This window comes from Ictalurus punctatus, chromosome 5 (assembly GCF_001660625.3).
Source record: "Ictalurus punctatus breed USDA103 chromosome 5, Coco_2.0, whole genome shotgun sequence".
Lineage (NCBI taxonomy): Eukaryota > Metazoa > Chordata > Actinopteri > Siluriformes > Ictaluridae > Ictalurus > Ictalurus punctatus.
The window spans coordinates 17,263,470-17,282,422 of record NC_030420.2 but is presented as its reverse complement, the minus strand read 5'-3'; the positions used below and the strand labels follow the sequence as shown (position 1 = coordinate 17,282,422).

The following is an 18,953-nucleotide window of genomic DNA, read 5'->3' as shown; positions in this document are numbered from 1 at the left end:
ATAATGCGTGGAGGGTATCAGAGATCAACAATAAATACAAGTGAGTTGTTCATTCACTGAAATTTTATATGATTCTTCTCATCTGTTACTCTGCCCATCCACTTCTACACTATCTTAGTAAGGTTTTAACAACCACCATGTGTTATGCTTTCTAGTGTGTTATTCCTATTGTTTTTCTTTTTAGGACACAGAATCTATTGTTGTATTTACTTTTGGATGAAGCGTTGTACTTCAGGGCAGGCTATGATTAGGTGACATTCTGCAGATGTCAGTCAGCACAATTTAAATTTCTGGTACCGATGTCTGTCTGGTGCTACCAGGCTGTGTTCCAGTTACCCACAACTACTTGTTGTGCCATCCTGGATCACCGATAAGGAGCTGGAGAACGTGGCAGCCTTCCGCTCCTGGAAAAGGTTTCCGTCTGTGGTCTACAGGTTGGTCATTGTGTGGTTGCTAGAGAGGAACAAGGATGTCAACAAACAAGAATACAGTTTTGGCCTTCAACATTTTACGTGTTGCGATTTTCTAGGTGTTCCTCCTAAACATTTATTTATTTATTTATTTATTTATTTATTATTTTAAATAGAGTTTATACATCAATATGATGTATCTTAAAAATTTAATTAAGGTTGTACAATAATCATTTGATTACACCATAATCAGACAAGTGACCAACTGAACCAACTGAAATAAAAACAGATCCTTTGTTATGCTTTGGAGAACATTTTGCTGGAAAAGTTTGGGTTGACTTGTCCCTTTATAGGAAAGGGTCGGTGCAAATCAATACAAACTTATTCAGACTGTTCATGGATTATTTATATCCTGATGTGTTAGCTCTCTTAATAACCAATCATAGATTAATTAAACATAGTAAAGGAGAATTTATACCAGGTCCACACATTTTTTTTTCTCATTAGTTGTGTTACTGCTGGTCTTGTGCGCTCCAAACACCCTCACACCCCCAAAATTTGACCCTGAGCTACATTCAAGTAACCTTGCCAAATTGCATACAAGGCATATTAATTACTGCTAATGGATTAATAGATGGATAAAATCTGTTTAGCAGACAGAAATTGACTTGGGCAGTTGTCAGAATATTTGTGCGCAGTGGTAAAATATCACCTATGTGTGGAAAACACTTCAATGAGTTTGGGCTTCAGAATTATCTAAGCATTATAAGCAGATGACATTGCAAAATCATGAAAAGCCAGTGGCGATTGTTCAATGAATTTTTCATACATGTCTACAACTGCTTCAGCTACATTGTCATGGAGTCTCAAATATATTGGTGTGATATTTGCACAACCTGCAGGCACCAGAGCACAGGCGCAGTGATAGCGCGCTGTGGCCAGCCAGAGGTGAGCTGGTGGGGCTGGAGGAATGCAGATGACGAGCACTTGGTGCAATCTATTGCTAGAGCATGTACCATGGACAGCAGCTTATCCAAAACATTCATTAATCGCTCATTCTCTCGTGACTACCTAAATGGGACCGATCTCTCAGATGTTGGCTTTGGTTAGTTTCAGAGCAATCCTATTTCAAAGCAAGCAAATACTTTGCCGCCTGTAATTATATGCCTATACTCTACCCTTCCCACTTTGTGCTTTAGACTCCTCCATGACAAACAGTTCGGAGGTGGAATCCTTGGCTAGCCAACCTCATAAGCTCCTGATTTTGGATGCCAGGTCTTATGCTGCTGCAGTGGCCAACAGGGCCAAAGGAGGAGGCTGTGAGTGTCCAGGTAAAAATTTACCAAAATGCAGAAATCAACTTTTTCAACAATGCTTAAAGCTGTATGTTTATGGTTATACTGCGGGGTTTGACAAATTATAAATTCATTATTCATCCCACCAGGCAAGTGGATGTTGCAGTGTGTTTGCCCAGTCCTGTGTTTTAGTTCCTCAAAAACCTAATTGTTAACTGCTCAATCTTCTTGTCTTCCTCTAGAATACTACCCTAACTGTGAAGTGCTCTTCATGGGCATAGCTAACATCCATTCCATTCGCAAGAGTTTCCAGTCTCTGCGATTCCTCTGTGCTCAGATGCCTGACCCTGCCAAGTAAGTCTGTGCCCAAGCTTGAGTGGATCGTTAGCCAAGGACTTTTAGGTTATGGAGCTACGTTTATTTTTGATGGAAGTTTAAAATAAGTTAAGTGAACTATAATCTTATATCATTTATACGAACACATCAGAGTTTCTGTTAGCCGGTAAATACCGGTTTTTGACTGTTAAAAACTCAAAATGTCCGATAAAACTAAAATTGTCAAACACAATGTCCGGTAAAAATATTAGCGAAGTATGTTCGCAGTTGCACACCTAAATAAGGTCCCTGTCTGCGCAGAATTTATTTTTCACGTTTCTCCTGTAACATGTGCTCTGATTTGCTCGCATTAAAACAGCCTCACTTAGATGGCTTCAGGAGGAGAAGGTCACCAGGGTGATGTTTTGGATGTTTGTTTTATTAGACGCTAATTCCACGACTGCCGTTTATTTTGAATAGTATGGAAAAGAAAATGTAATAAATATATAACTTTCTATTATCTTTCATTTGACTTGATTGTTTTGTTGTTATATCGCTGTAACACTTCTGGATTGGATTGGGAATGAGGAGGTGGGAGGCAGGCTGAGGACAAGGCAAAAGCCCTGTTTATTCTCTCTCTTTTTACTTACGCTTTTCAGCGGACTCATTCAAACACACACACGTCTCTGCTGGTCAGCTCGCTCTTGCTCGTTACGGGAGGCACTGAAAGCACAAATAGACACACAAGTAAACTTGGGCTAATCCAACACAGGTTCGACCCACCTCTTCTCTGTCCACAGCTGACACTCGACCAGGCCCCGCTATGACAGTCGCATTTTATTAGACTACTTTGCGTAGTCTAAAACTTTACAGTGCAAAATAAACACTGAAATCGGATGGCCAGATTTTTTTCTAATTTGTCCGGTAACTTTCATTCCTGGACATGTTGACAGGCACCAAAATTTCTTAGCGGAAACTTTGGTACACATGGAACGAACATCATTAACAGTTTCTCAGTTTGTATGTTCATTTGTGTATTCAATAGCTTTTTCACTATTTTAAGAAATTGATACATCATTATCAATTTTTTTTGTATTCTCCAGTGTTTAATAACAGTGTTTAGTATTTTTTGGGGAAATTCAGAAATCTATCAGTACTGCCACTCCTTTCAGTTTGATTAATTATTGTTTTTATTATAGCCACGTCATGTTTATTTTTCCCTTCTTCCAGTTTCCACTGCTTCACCTGGTTTTCCTTCTTCAGTTCTACAATTCTGTTCTTCACACACAGACACAGGAAATAAAGTGCTGAACAGGCTTGAAATATCATCTGATATAATTCATCTCTTCCTTTTACTGTAGTTCCAGTGAAGGGAAATTTTAATGCTACATACAAAAAATATATATATATTTTTTGGTGGCAACAGTTTGAGGAAAGCCCACAAATGGGTGTGACAGCCAGGCGTCCCCATACTTTTGGCCATATAGTGTATATATTTTGACTCTGGTTCTTTGTGTCTTTAGCTGGTTGTCTGCTCTAGAGAACACTAAGTGGCTGCAGAACTTGTCTCTACTGCTGAAGGCTGCATTGTTAGTGGTGAACGCTGTGGATCGTGACCACAGGCCTGTGCTAGTGCACTGCTCAGATGGCTGGGATCGCACTCCACAGATAGTGGCACTGTCCAAACTCCTGTTGGACCCTTACTATCGCACAATAGAGGTGAGCTTAGTCATTTCTGGAAGAAGAAAGGGACAAGTGTTTTTAGACATGTATTTATTTAAAGTATCTTGTGAGGAGTCTTGTAAATCTTTTAGGTAAAATACTTATAAACCTATGTTTACAGTTTTGGGAGCTTGTACGATTTGCTAAATCTCTGACCTAGCTAACTGACTCCAGAGTCCTTTCAAATGGGGTATGCAATGAGCATGTGCCTTTTTCCTAAATTTAATACTCAAAAGATATTGTTTAACAGATATTCTTTAATCTTTTATTTGGGGCCTAATTTATGTCTTATTTATTACATATTAAATTAATGGTTACCAAGTTCGCCTAGCATTTCCAGGGTTGGGGGTTCGATTCCCGCCTCTGCCCTTTGTGCATAGAGTTTGCATGTTCTTGCACTTTGAGTTTCCTCCGGGTACTCCGGTTTCCTCCGACAGTCCAAAGTCATGCTGATTGGCATTTCCAAATTGTCCATAGTGTGTGAATGGGTGTGTGAGTGTGTGTGATTGTGCCCTGGGCTGGGTTGGCACCCTGTTCTCATGCCCTGAATTCCCTGGTATAGGCTCCCCGCGACCCTGTGTAGGATAAGTGGTACAGAAAATGGATGAATGGATGGACAATCAGTGTGTTTTTCAGTGGAATTGGAATGAAATCTGCATGTGTCCAGTATCTTTAAATTCAATTTTCTCACAGTTTACTTTTGGGTGTAACCAGACTTGTTACAAACAGAATGTTATAACTTTACATGTGATTGAGATATGTGCAAATCAGACAAAATGGCAAAATCTCTCCATGTGAAGGATTTTCTTAGGCTGCCATACACGTGACCCTAAATAGGCAAAGTACGAGTGGTTTAGAAGTATGCATTCTTAAAATGTGAAAATTGTTGCACTTTGTTCTTTGCATTTAGCAAGATTAGTATACATGATGCAAAAATGTTTATCATGATGATAATGCTACAAAATATGTAGTTTTTTATTTTTTATGTAGTTATGAACAACAGGTTAATTGACAGAAATGACAAATAGCATTACAGACATGTGACTCCTTTGATATGCAGGGTTTTCAAGTTCTGGTAGAGATGGAATGGCTGGACTTTGGTCACAAGTTTGCTGACCGCTGCGGACATGGAGAGAATGCAGAGGACCTGAACGAGCGATGTCCAGTGTTCCTTCAGTGGCTGGACTGTGTGCACCAGCTCCAGAGACAGTTCCCCTGCTCATTTGAGTTCAATGAGGCCTTTTTGGTAATTTCCATGCTGATTACAACTTTGGTCAGATTGAATGAAATATATCATTTGGTGCCATTTAGCAGTCAGTCAGTACGTTGACAACAATAATCCAATATTAACCCGATTAAGACGATACTCCGATTAAGAAACTAGCATGTACACAGCAATTTTTTATTACCTTAATCCGACTAAAGTCATACTCGAAGTAAACACAAATCAAATTAATATGGAGTATTCCTGTTTTAGTCGCATTATCGACGTGCATTACAGTCATGTACACACCTTAATAACGCTATTAACGTCGTGTGGGAGTTTTCACCGCATTTTGCAACAGGACACACGTACACATGCGGCAGTGCTCAACCGTTTGACAGCAAATGAGAGCATGGCTGCATCCGAAAACCACGTACTTACCTACTATATAGTAGATGAAATACATGTATCTCAGCTGCTATATACTAGGTAAGTACACAGTTTCGGACACAGCCCACAGCTTCAAGCAGTCGTCTGTTTGCACGTACAGCATGACGAATAATTAACTGCACTTGAAACTTTTGTGGAATTAAAAATTAAAACACCCAAAACTGTATATGATACCTTAACGAAGACGGACTGTATGCTGATGCGTCAAATTCTTGAGGGGACGGTGTGATGTGGGGATGTAATGATGTCTGCCGTGAATCAATCTATGTTCTATAACATGTAAAATGGGAACATGAAAGGAGTATTCTAAAAGCAACGAATGTAAACACCTTAATCACAATATTGTCTTATTCAGAATAAGGTCAATAATTAGATTATTGCTGTCCATGTAAATGTGGTCAATCTGTTCCATTCAGATGAATTATTGGTCTCAATTTTCATGGAACATGGTTATATTGGAGCCCCGGTAACCATACTTAACAGAAGTCTGTTTAAGTTGAATGTGCTAGACTATAATGCCCTAGCTCGTGTGTGTGTGTGTGTGTGTGTGTGTGTGTGTGTGTGTGTGTGTGTGTTTTTAGGTGAAACTGGTGCAGCACACGTACTCGTGTTTGTTTGGCACATTCTTGTGTAACAATGGGAAGGAAAGAGAAGACCAACACATCCAAGAGAGGACCTGCTCTGTGTGGTCTCTGCTGCGCCCAGCGAACCGCTCCTTCAGAAACATGCTCTACTCATCACTCTCAGAGACTGTGCGTCCTTACAGCTTTCTTTTAGCTCTCCATTTGCCCCTTATATATCCATTTCTCTAATTCCACCTTTTCTTATCTATTAATTAAACTTGTTTTTCCTAGCCTTATTAGATTTATGTATATTTTTGCTGCCTTGGACTTTTAGGATGCATAACATCCCACCTTTCTGTCTTTATACCTTCCATTCTTAGACTAATAGCTTTTTGCATTGTTCAGTTTTGAGAAATAAACAATGTCTCCATAATAAACATGCCACCATAATCCAAGTCAAGTTACTTTTTCAGTTATATTTTTGTATCATGATAATTTGTCATTCATTTAATCAATGTTTGTGTGGTTTATATTCAGAATGATTGACTTCTATTCTTCCATCTGCCTCCTTCCCTCTACCTTCCCTTTGAATTGTGACCCTGTAAGAAACAAAAGACCTGACCAACAACATTAATGAGCCCACTTTCTGCCATCTCTTTTTTCACTATCTGATCGCCTTAGGTTTTGCACCCTGTGTGCCATGTGCGTAACCTGATGTTGTGGATTGCAGTGTACCTGCCCAGCTCATCTCCCACAACACCCTATGATGAATCCTGTGTCTCCTTCTCTCTGTCTGGTATGAGCCCTGAAGTCCAGCCTTTAGTCAGGTGAGCCCAAAGGCCACCACAGTCCTGAGGGAGGGAATAGCTAGGCTGTTTTTAAGATCATGCAAGTTTCCAGTACAGTTTGATTTATCATGATATCATCTAAATCCAGAGACGATCATCTCCATAACATTTTGTTGGTCATGGGTTATTTTATGTTATTGTTAAAGTGTTTGTGATTAGCTGTATTCTTCAGATATTTATTTTTTATAGGCTTCAATAGGTTTGTATTTTCTTATCAATCAAAGTAACTGGAAGTAATGGAAGTAACTCCACTCCTATATTGAAGGCCTTTTGAAATAGTTTGGGGGCTTAACATAGTGTAAAAATCTTGAAAGCCTGTCTGATGTCACTGCTCTGTGTAAAGTGAAATTCTATGCACAAGCCAATTGGACATAATTTTCTTGTTTTGCGTTCCATGAACAGGTGTCCCAAAACCCGATCTTTTGATAACTTGCCCAGTGCATGTGTAGTTGGAAATTCCCTGCCCTCTAACAGACGTTCCAGTGACCCCAGCCTGAATGAGAAGTGGCAAGAGCATCACAGACCACTGGAACTCAACATAGTGGCAGGACCTGATGGCACCATACTGCAGGACAAAGAGGGGTGGCCAAATGGCCAGTTGATGGCTGGACTTAACATAGCTACACTGGATAGGGAGACAGAGGACTGGGAGTGTTCTCAAGATATCAACTGTGTAAGGTTGCCTTTGGGTGAGGGAGTGGAGACTGAGCTTTCAGTGGACATTGCAATGGGACAGATAGAAAATATTTTGCAAGAGGCTCCTGCGGTCAGCCAAAAAGATTCTAAAGCAGAGTATACTAACAATCCTGATATTTCCAGTGGTACTGAAAATAAAAATGGCACTAATACTTATTTGACTGTGGATGAGAAAAATGCTATTGCCAATAGCTTTGAGGTGCCTCAAGATGTTTATGTTGAAGGTGACAGTGTTGAAAGTCCAGATGAGTCAAAATTCAGTAATGTTCAATGCCAAAGTTCAGTGCTGAATAAGAAATCATGTGATTCAGTGATTCATTTAGTTCATGCCCCAGATGGAGTGAAAGCCACTGAGAACCAGGAATCAGTCCAGATTGTGGAAGAAGTTTTGGACAAATGCACAACAGCGGTGGCCCAAAATCTTCACAGCAGTTTTAATACTACTTACTCTCCCTCTACTGCCAACAGGATTTTCAATAATGGATATGGGGAAGAGGTAAACAAGGAGCACAAAGTACTCTGTCCAGTTCCAGAGACTACCAGGCCTGTTACAGAGTTGGCTGAGAAGCATCTTTCTATTCTGGAAAGCTCCACAGAAACCCTCACTGAAGATTTGGGCATCCGTTCAGAGACTCTTGTACCCATGACCGTTTCTACACAGCCCAAAACCAAACACACATGCCTCAACCATAGCCCTGAGTCAGATACTGAGCCACAAAGTGCTCCCAGAATGCTAAACAGCACCTGCAAGCAACAAACCCTCAGTGGCTTCCCTCTCACTTTTGCTTCTGCTAAACCACTCCACACCATGTGTAACAGTGACTCCTCCAACCCTGATCCTTCCACCCCTCAACAGTCTCTTCTGAGTCGCCAGCTGTCTCTGGCCAGCTGTAGCTGCTCTATTCAACGCTGCACGCATTCTGGCCACAGCCACCTTGATGACGATGGCCTCACACTGCACACAGATGTTGTGCAGCAGCGCCTGCGCCAGATCGAGGCTGGCCACCAACTTGAGGTTGAGGCACTGAAAAGGCAGGTGCAAGAGCTGTGGAGCCGGCTGCAGAACCAATATGCCACCACAGCACAGCGCTGCCTCAGTGGAGACCTGGGAGATGAAATGGTGAGCATTTTTACTTTACATTAGACTAAGGGGACTAGGACACTGACCTTTAGTTTCATTATTATCCTGAAGTTTATACCTGTTTTCAGCTATTTCATTGGTGAGAAATATCAGAATTGCTAAATTTGTGTACAGTTGTACTATATATAGAGATGCGCCGATACCGATAACTGATTATTCAGAGTGATATTGGCTGAAACCGATAGTTATGCCTTTTATGCCTTCTTTTAAATTAATAATAATTAATTCCACAATTCTGAAATAAATTCGAATAAAAACTTTATTCTATCCATTTCAGCACGTTGTTTCACCGGGGACTTCCGGTGTAAAATTTTATCAGTGCAGAGATTACAGAGCTTACAGACTGCAGTTTTATCATCATTCCACACGACAGCTTCTTTACAAAATCTGTGTTTTCCGGCCTTCTTTTTATTAACAGGATATAATCGGCCCTGATCATCGGATGTTTTTAAACTATCGGCCGATAGTGGGGGAAAATATCCTTTATCGGCCGATACCAATTTTCGGCCGATAAATCGGTGCATCTCTAACTATATATTATGCTGAAACCATTGCTCATTTCTTTGCCATTTTCATTTCTTCCTCCATTGTCAGATCTCAATTGCAGACTCAGACTTTAACCTGGACCCAAACTGCCTATCACGCTGCAGCACAGAGCTCTTCTCAGAGACCAGCTGGGAACAAGTGGACAGACAAGACACTGAGGTAGTATACTTTATGAAAGTAATTTAAACATTTTTGTGCTGTATTTCAATATTTCTGTAAAGGCTTAAAAAGGTTACCATCGCTGTGTATAACTGAGCAATCAGTTCAATAAAATGTCAGATTTTTGTACAAATTAAGAGTTTTTTTTAGGAAATAAAAACTAGATTAGACAGGTTTTAGTAGTTCTTTTTTGTATGTATTTTCTGAGTATCGATTATGATCAATGACAAATTGCTGTATGAAATCGTAAAAAAACTGCTGAGCACACTGCTACAGCAATATATGCAAATTACAGTAGTGACGGAAAGAAGTAGCACAGTCAATTGTGAATAAAGCAATCCAATCCAATAAAGGAAAGGCTTCAAATCATGGGTTTTGATCCTTACTGTGAGGAACAGCTTAGAATTACTGAATACAGTGATTTCTTAATTCACTCATTCATGCTTTTTCTGGTGAGGGTCTTTGTGGCTGAGAAGGTCAACTCCAACTTATTTTTCCTTGGCCACAGATGCCAGCTTATTCTGGGGGATCCCCATGTGTTCCCAAGCCAAATGTGAGAGAAAATCTCTCCAGCAGGTCCTGGGTCTGTCCTGAAGTTTCTGTCCAGTGGGACATGTTTTGATGGCGTTCTGTTACCCAAAAACTGACCAAATGATAATACTAGGAACTAACAGCTAGAGCTGACTAGTAACTGGTTTCCTTATTTATTTATTTATTTATTTATTTATTTATTTATTTATACTTATTTATCTATTTATTTATTTATTTATTTTTGCATAATCTCTATATGTTGCATATTTATAGCCATGCCCTCTTCGTTTCCCCCTGAGTCACTGTGGCTGAAGCCTATGCTACGTTAAAGCCTTGAGTAAGACTATTGTCCCCAATTAGACAATGATATATTGCCCAAGATCTTAAAAACTTAGCCACTACAGTCTAATACAGAAACTGACAGTGACTCTCAAACACACTCTTTTTCTGTCTCTTATGTATAATGTCCCAAGATACTTAAACCCCTTTCTAATAGCAATGTCTCTCCCCTCACCTGAAGGAAGCATTCCACTCTTCCAGAAGGTAACCATGGCCTTGGACTTGGAGATGCTGATTTTCATGCCAGCTGCTTTGCACTCAGCAGTGAAACATTTGAGTGTGTTAAAAAATTTTAAATGCCAAGAGTTGGGTCTCATCTCCAACCTTGGCTACATTTTGAAACCTGATTATGAAAAACACAAACAAGTGGCAAAATGTCACATACACACACCCAGTGAAAACAAGACACACCCTTGATGGAGTGTGAGACCCACCTTAAATAGTTTCAACTTAACACAATGAAACTGTCACTGCACTCTCAGTGGGACTAGATCTCATGAAGTAGCAATCTCAGATAGCCTATGCAGTATCTCCCACAACAAATATCGAAACACACTATCATAGGCATTCAAAAAAATCACAACACACGTGAACACTGGATTCACATACTCACTGGACCGCTCATAAAGCTGTGCAAGTGTCCTCTGCTGGACCAGTGCTCCATAGCCTGGGTGGAATCCACATTGTTCTTTATGAATCCTAGGTTTAACTGTTGGACAGACTCTGGCATAGACTTTTCCTGGGAGGCTGAGGAGTGAGATTCCCCTCAGTTAGATAGTTGGAACATCCTCTCTGGTCCCATTAAAAAAAAAAAATAGGGACCACCATCCCTTTTTACCAGTTCAAGGCACTACCCCAGAACTTCACGCAACATTATGCAGACATTTTTAACCACACAACCCCAACCTTGTCCAGTGCCTTCAATACATCTGGCCGAATCTCATCCACCCCTGCAGCTTTGCCACTATGAAAATTTGTAACCACCAAAGGGAAGGTATGTCCATTCGATTAAGGAGTACCTCAAAGTGATCTTTCCCTCACTTAACAATATTTGTAGTTTAAGCCAACACTCCAACAAACTTGCTTAACAGAGCTTGAGCATGGTCTCATCTTCCCCTCTTGAAGCACCAAACAGTTTCCCAGAATATCTATGGGGCCACGCAAAAGTCTTTTCCATGGCCTCTCCAAGCTCCTGAACATTGTCCATTCTGACACAATGTCCTTAACCTCACTTGGTACAAGAAAGGAATCTTTTCAGAGGTGTGAATTAAATGTGTCTGTCATAGGTGTCTGTCACATAGGTGATTTACCAGGTATCTTCCTGGCACCCTGTGTGACAAATCTAACTCGCCACCAAGTGATGATCAGCTGACAGGTCTGCCCCTCTCTTTACCCAAAACATATGACCACAATCACAAAATTGATTAATGACCTTTGGCCCAAGTTGCTCTGGTACCAAGTGCACTTGGAGAAAGTGGCAAGTTAAAACTCCCTAAGACAACATGGGTAAGAAACCTTGAGAGAATCCAGACTTAAAAGGGAATTCTTCCCCTTCTGGGTGAACTTGGAGAGTGTGATTGAGTTGTTACTCATTCACTACTGTATACTATAAAGTCCACAATTACGTTATTATGTTGAAAGGATCCTCAGTATGGGCATCAGAGTAATTTTTTTAATATCATTAGAGTTTTTAGCTTTAATTCTGTTGTATCCAATTGAAGTTATCCATTGAATAATGAAAGATACTTGAACGTAGACTGTTTTCAGTAAGTGCAATCTAGGCTATTCAAGTGAGACCATCCATAGCAATGTTTAGGATGTTTGTGTGGTACCATCCACAGCAATCTCACAAGAAAGTTTGGGCTATCCATGTGGGGCTATCCTCAGTGAGTGATTTTCTGGGGAAGGAACTTCCAAGCAGAGTAGAGCACCAGGATGATAGGCCAGGTCCGGAGGGCAGAAGGAGTCAGGATCACCAGCATCTCATCAGGCTGCAGTAGTAACGTGCAACTCGAGAGAGGGAGAGAGAAAATATACTGGGAACAAGAATTGGAACAGATTATTAGGTATGCTCTTGCTCTGTAGTAGTTTAAAAGGATGTACACTGCAAAAGGTGCAAGCAGGGACTCCTGCAAGACTATGTATGACAGCATAACTATATTGGAGACTGTATGTAAGGGGGATATCATGACAGGGATTCAGAAGTGAAGCAAAAATGTTTGAGGCTCTCTAGTGGCTGGCTGCAGTACAATTTTTAACCCCACCCATTCCTATGTTACTGAATGGCAAACTAATGGTGCTTTCACACTGGCTCTGAATCAGAGCATGGCTTGCATAAAAATTTGGTAGTGTAAAAGCTGTCATGCTGATCGGGAAGAGCACTGCTGTCCCGAACCCGAGATTAACCTGTAGGAGGTGGTTTGAGTTTGGTTGTTCTGGAACCATTCCTGTGAATGTGCACGCAACTAGTATTCGGGTCCGCACTTGTTCAGGGAAATAAAGTAACCTGTGCATGTGTTTTAGCCAATGTCGACAAAATTAGTTTCCACAACACATGGGTACCATGAGTGGCAGTGGAATGTTGTGGGACACAGAAGATGTCCACTGCTATGCATAATATCTGCTGCACATAATGGTACCAAAATAATTTTTAAAAAATAATAAAAATGGCTAGTCGCATTGTGTTCTCCATGCCTGTTTATTGTGATGCAAGATGAATGCAAATGCACCAGGGTTTGATCGAATCAAATAATATTAGACCAGTGTTGTGGTGGTGCCAGGAACACTTGAATTCGGACAACAGCAAATGTGCCCCGTGTGAAAACCATTACATTTTAAGTTAGATCTCCAAAAATGACTTTTGGGAATAGTGTTCTGTCATTTTTACAAGGTCAGTTGACCTTGATATTTTCCACAATATTTTTCCTTATAATAAATGTGTTTTATAGGAGTTATTTGTTTATAAATAAAAGGGCGTGGTCGATGAGGTGAGTGACAATTTTAGACATGACTGTCAAACCTCATAAACATGCGCACACTTTCCAAAACACTGTTGACAGTTTTGCTGTTGACCGTTCTGTAGCAAAGCCATGTCCTGTTCTGCGGTAAACTGTTGTAACAGACCCTCATAGGGGATGTCTAAGCTAGCTCGTTGTACTGATGTTATAACTATCAAACCAACACGAGTAAACATGCTAGTGATAGAATAAACCAACCCAGCTAACGCTAGCTAAATTTCATAATTTACTGACTGTATGACTTTAACACACCTCAAGGACTTTGGTAAGGTTAGCCAGTCACTCCTTTTTAAATATGCTCCACTGGCAGAACAAGCAGGGCATAAAAGACTGCAACTTCAGGTTGCATGTGTCAGAGTTAGATGAAAATCATGGACAGCAGCAATTTTATTTCCTCAGAAAATAGGTTGTATTAAATATAAATGTTGACTGCTGTTTACCAGTATATTTTCAGTTGGTACCTTACATTAGCTACTTATACTTTCATTAGCGTTACTTTGATTAAAATGGACAATGTCAGCTAGCTAGCAAATGTTAGCTCAGTCCGTCATGACAAAGCTTTAAAATCTTTTCCTTATAACGGTAAAATCAATATACTTGCAAACATTATATGATGATAATGTTGCAGGTGACCCGGTGGTATCCTGATCATCTGGCTGTACAGTGTTATGGCTGTGAGAGAGGATTTTGGCTGGTCACTAGGAAGCATCATTGCAGGTAATGAGACAAGCATAAGAGTTCCACAATTTCCAGTCTTGGGTGTGTAAGATGTTCTCAGTGTAATCTTGGTGTAATGTGCAATTCTTATCATAGCAGTATCAACTAATTTTATCTACAAGCTGTCAAATTGCCTTAGTTATGTTTGGTCAGCAAGCAAATCTATTCAGGAAGAATGAAACCTAAATTCAACAGTTATTCATGAACAATTTTCTGCAATTACTGTGCACATCAGTGTAACCACAAGTGAATAAATGAAAACACTGGCTCATGAAAAAACATAACATCATTAAGAAAATGAGTAAACATGTAAACAGTGTTGCATGGTTGTTGCAATATTTAGAAAAATATGCAGTGACCATATGTAATGCATATTGACTACACGGCAGAATTCCTTTGAACAGGTTAATGATATTTTTTGCAAATTTTGATGGTAACCGAATTTCAGGTTAACACTCGTTATCCCCAAAGAGATTGCAATTGCTAAAATGCCTTTTAGCAGCAATTCCTCATTTCCCCCTCTTTCCATCACAGAAGCAAGGAGTGTGTGGAGGAGGCTTGGTGAGAAAGACACCCACACTCTCTTACTCTTTTCTTAATAAACTCTTTACTGTTCTTTTAATCACATACTGCTTTATAATGAAAATTCCCTTGCTGTCACCCTTTCTTTTGGCTAAAGCCTCTCTTTCACCCCTTCTTTTGGCTAAAGTTCAGTATCGGAAGTCTTGCACATAAATATTGCAGGGAATTACTTTGGAGATTGGGGTGTCTGCAGTTCTCTTCTTTTCAGTTGCATTTGAAATTTTGAACTGATCAGAATTTTTTTTTTTGAAAGAGTAGACTATGCACAAATGAAAATGTGATGGAACTTTGTGAATGCTCTTTGGGTTTGTGTTGTATGAAATCCCCCAAATGAGAAAAGTCTTTAAAAGACATCTAATGAGTTAAAAGATATACCTGAATACAAAAATTTATTATAAAATAAGCTAAAAATAAAAAGTTTCTAATATCACGAGTCAATAAAATATATTAGAAAATAACTGTATTTTACTCTTACATTTACTGCCCCGTTATTGTTTTTCAACTTCTTACTTGAAATCTGAGAGGGTGCATGGTTATTTTTGGTTTGCTTCACGAGTGACCACTCATACACAGACCTTTGAGAGTTGTGGTGTTTTTGCACCTTCTGGTCCTTGCTATTGGTTAATTAACCTAAAATGTGTTTCTGGTAAATTTGCATGTGGTTGTACTACAACCCCTGGCAAATAATTATGGAATCACCGCTCTTAGAGGATGTTCACCCGGCTTTTTTACTTCGTAGCAAATAAATAAATCACAGATATGAGACAAAATATTTGTGTAATAGATAGAATATTTGTGTAAGAGGATAGAAAACTCAAAGCAATATGCCTTAAAAATAGGAAATGTACAACAAAACAAATGAAAAACAAATGTGCCGAAACAGGAGTCAAAACCAAACGAAAACCAGCACTAGCACCTGAACAGAAGAAAACAAGGTTACAGTGGGCTAAAGAGAAGCAATCATGGAGTGTGGATGATTGGATGAAAGTGATATTCAGTGATTATGATGCTGGAAGTTTTGTCTGGTGCCGTCCTAAGGAAACATATACAGATGACTGCCTGAAGAAATCAATTAAATTTCCTCACTCATTTATGATATGGGGTTGCTTGTCAGGTAAAGGAACAGGGGAGACTTTATCAGTCAATGCACAGGTAGGGTTGAAAATTTTGACACTTTTCTCATTATATCGATAGAAAATAGGTTTGGTGGTGATGATAATTTTTCAGGATGATAATGTATCTTGCTACAGAGTAAAGAGTGTTAAAGCTTTTCTTCAGGAAAGGCATATCAACTCAATGACATGGCCAGCAAACAGTATAGATCTCAATCTGATTGAAAAATTTAAGGGTGAAATTGGTCCATGATAAGGCTCCATCCTGCAAAGCTGATCTGTGAAACGCTATTTGAGAAAGTTGGAACCAGTTTGATTGAGAATATTGTTTTTCATTAGTGTAGTCCGTGCCTCAAAGAATGTAGGCCGTCATAAAATCCAGAGGAAAAGCAACCAAATACTAATTGTGATTTTTTGTTGTTGTTGATGATGATTCCATAATTCTTTCCTCTACTTTATCTGGAAAAAAATATGCAATTAATTAAAAAATAATTAATTTAACTTGTTTGAGGTATGTTTCCTGAAGCTATATGTTCAGCTATTAAACAAAAAAATATTTTGTGTCATATCTGTGATTTGCTATGAAGTAAAAAAGCCGGGTGAGCATCCTCTAAGTGTGGGGATGCGATCATTTTTATAGATATTGGATATTGGAATAGCAAGGCCAATTGTTTTGTTTTTGCTATACACTGAAGACATTTGGTTTGAAATCAAAAGATGAATATGAGATGATCGATCAGAATTTCAGCTTTCATTTCCTGATATTTACAGTAGATATAAAAAGTCTAGACAGCCCTGATGATCAATCATGTCTTATCTTTTCCCACCTTTAGTGTGAAATTGCAAAGTATACAAATAAAGTGAAAAACAATCAAACATTTTTAGATTAAATTGTAAGGGCATTTATTTGTAAGGGCATCTCCTGTGCACAAACTGCTTCAGGTCCCCCACAGATTTTTAGTTGGATTCAGGTCAGGGCTCTGGCTAGGTCATTCAAAAACATTGATCTTCTTTTGGTTAAGCCATCCCTTTGTTGATTTGGATGTATGCTTCGGGTCATTGCCATGCTGAAAGGTGAAATTCCTTTTCTTCTTCAGCTTACTAGCAGACACCTGAAGGTTTTGCACAAAAATTGACTGGTATTTGTAGCACTTCATGATTCCCTCCACCTTGATAAAAGCCACGGTTCTGGCTGAAGAAAAGCAGTCCTAAAACACCATGCTTCCACCACCATGCTGCACAGTGGGTGTACTGTTCTTTTGGTGCAGTGCTTATTTTTGCAGCAAACACATCTTTTGGAATTAGGGTATTATAACTTTTTGGAATTGGTGTCATCAGACCATAGCACATTTCCCACATGGTCTGGGTGATTTAGTTGAACTTGGACCCCATAGCCCAGAATTTTAAGACTAATCAGAATAAATTATTTGATGGCAGTTGTAGGATGGTTATTTTTGAACATGAGATTGGCTGTGTACACAGCCACATCTCCAATTATAAAAGGGTGTTCACGCTTATGCAACCAGGTTTTTTAATATCGTCAAGACAGTCCAACAGTGGTTGAATGGAGTCACCAGCTTTCAATGGTATGTACAACTGGGTATCATCAGCATATAAATGAAGAGACATTGTGTGCCCTAATAATATTCCCCAACGGATGCATAAGTTAAAAAGAAGTGGACCCAGAATGGAGCCTTAAGATACACCACTAATAATAGGAGCGGAAGATGAGGAGAAATTACCCAACGCTACTGAAAAGGATCTGTTTTTAAGATAAGAGGTGAGCCATTGTAGGACGGTACCCTTGATACCAATCAAATGCTCTAAGCACCAAAGAAGTATGTTATGATCTACAGTATCAAAGGCAGCTGTAAGATCAAGTAGCATCAACACAGTATTTTTTACCAGCATCCACTGCCAGTAAAATGTCATTTGACAGTTTTAGCAAAGCAAAATCTGTGCTGTGATAAGCAGTGAAACCAGACTGTAACAGTTCCAATAACTCAGCTGAATTTAAAAACAAGATCAATTGTGACTGCACAACTTTCTCTAACAGCTGTGACAGAAACGATAGCTTAGAGACCGGCTGATAATTATTAAAGCAACCTTCATCCAAACCCTGTTTCTTAAGCAAAGGTTGAACAATAGCATGCTTTGAACAATTCGGGACCACCCTAACAAACAAAGATGAATTTATCAACACCTGGATACTGGGGCCAATTACGGAAAAAATTGCTTTTATAATCTCAGAGGGAACATCATGTGAAGTGGAAGTTATTTTCATCTGGTTAACCAGATCACACAGTTCCTTTAGAGAAACATGTTGAAAATGATAAAAGGAAACCGGTATTGTCAGTGAATTCAGGGACAGGTCTGAGAAATGGGAAGTGAAGGAAGAAAGAATGGCTATTACTTTATCAGCCAAAAACATTAAAAATCTCTCACGAAGTTCAACCGAGGATTCCCCATGGAACTCGAATTAATTATTGAATTAATCATGGTGAATAAAATCTTAGGTCTAAGAATCAAGAGGCCCGATTGGAATGAGCAAAGATGTACACAAGAGATGAGACACAAAAGTTCTGGAACCAAGATTAACTTCTACCAAAGTGTGCAGAAAGAAAGGATCTGCTCACGATCCAAAATACATGAACTAATCGGTCATGAATGGTGGAGGTAGTATCATGGCTTGGGCTTGTATGGCTTCTTCTGGACTGGGCTCACTAATCTTTATTGATGATATAACTCATGATGGTAGCAGCAGAATGACTTCAGAAGTCTACAGAAACATTCTTTCTGCCAATGTACAGAGAAGTGCATCCAGACTAATTGGGAGGAATTTCATCATGCAGCAAGACAATGACCCAAACAGCACTGCCAACACAACAAGGGACTTTATCAGGGGTAAAAAAAAAAAAAAAAAGGAAGGTTCAGTGACCAGAGCTTAACCCAGTTGAGCATGCATTTCACTTCCTGCAGAGGAGGCTGAAGGAAGAAACCCCAAAACAAACAACAACTGAAAGAAGCTTCAGTACAAGCCTGGAAAAGCATCACAAAAGAAGAATGCAACAGCTGGGGATATCAGTGGGTCATGGCTTGATGCACTTATTGCAAGCAACGTCTAAGCAACCACATTTTAATTGTTATTTACTTAATACTATCTGTTCCTATACTTTTGCTCACCTGAACATTGGATGGTCTGCCACCAAAGGTGCCATGGTCTAAGTTGTTTAACACATCTAGATATAAATATCAGGAAATTAAAGCTGAAATCCTGATATATCATCTAATGTACATCTTTTGTCC

At 39.4% G+C, this 18,953-nt stretch overlaps 1 protein-coding gene across 17 annotated transcripts in view; it reads left to right on the top strand.

Moving 5' to 3' along the window:
• Positions 1 to 18,953, top strand: part of mtmr3 (myotubularin related protein 3) — a 124,454-nt gene that overhangs the window by 45,801 nt on the left and 59,700 nt on the right. For 7 of the 17 annotated variants that reach the window (XM_053680265.1, XM_047155504.2, XM_053680262.1 and 4 more), the window contains 13 exons: positions 1 to 40; positions 321 to 434; positions 1,313 to 1,515; positions 1,610 to 1,741; positions 1,948 to 2,059; positions 3,544 to 3,739; positions 4,803 to 4,988; positions 5,978 to 6,148; positions 6,641 to 6,786; positions 7,210 to 8,623; positions 9,239 to 9,349; positions 13,865 to 13,953; positions 14,488 to 14,514. The exon at positions 1 to 40 is cut by the window's left edge. In XM_053680265.1, coding sequence (XP_053536240.1) covers positions 1 to 40; positions 321 to 434; positions 1,313 to 1,515; positions 1,610 to 1,741; positions 1,948 to 2,059; positions 3,544 to 3,739; positions 4,803 to 4,988; positions 5,978 to 6,148; positions 6,641 to 6,786; positions 7,210 to 8,623; positions 9,239 to 9,349; positions 13,865 to 13,953; positions 14,488 to 14,514 — 2,941 coding nt within the window. Of the gene's footprint in view, positions 41 to 320; positions 435 to 1,312; positions 1,516 to 1,609; positions 1,742 to 1,947; positions 2,060 to 3,543; positions 3,740 to 4,802; positions 4,989 to 5,977; positions 6,149 to 6,640; positions 6,787 to 7,209; positions 8,624 to 9,238; positions 9,350 to 12,060; positions 13,803 to 13,864; positions 13,954 to 14,487; positions 18,576 to 18,953 lie in introns of those variants that run through there. The other 10 variants (XR_008396448.1, XR_008396447.1, XR_008396446.1 and 7 more) reach the window with 4 other exon arrangements.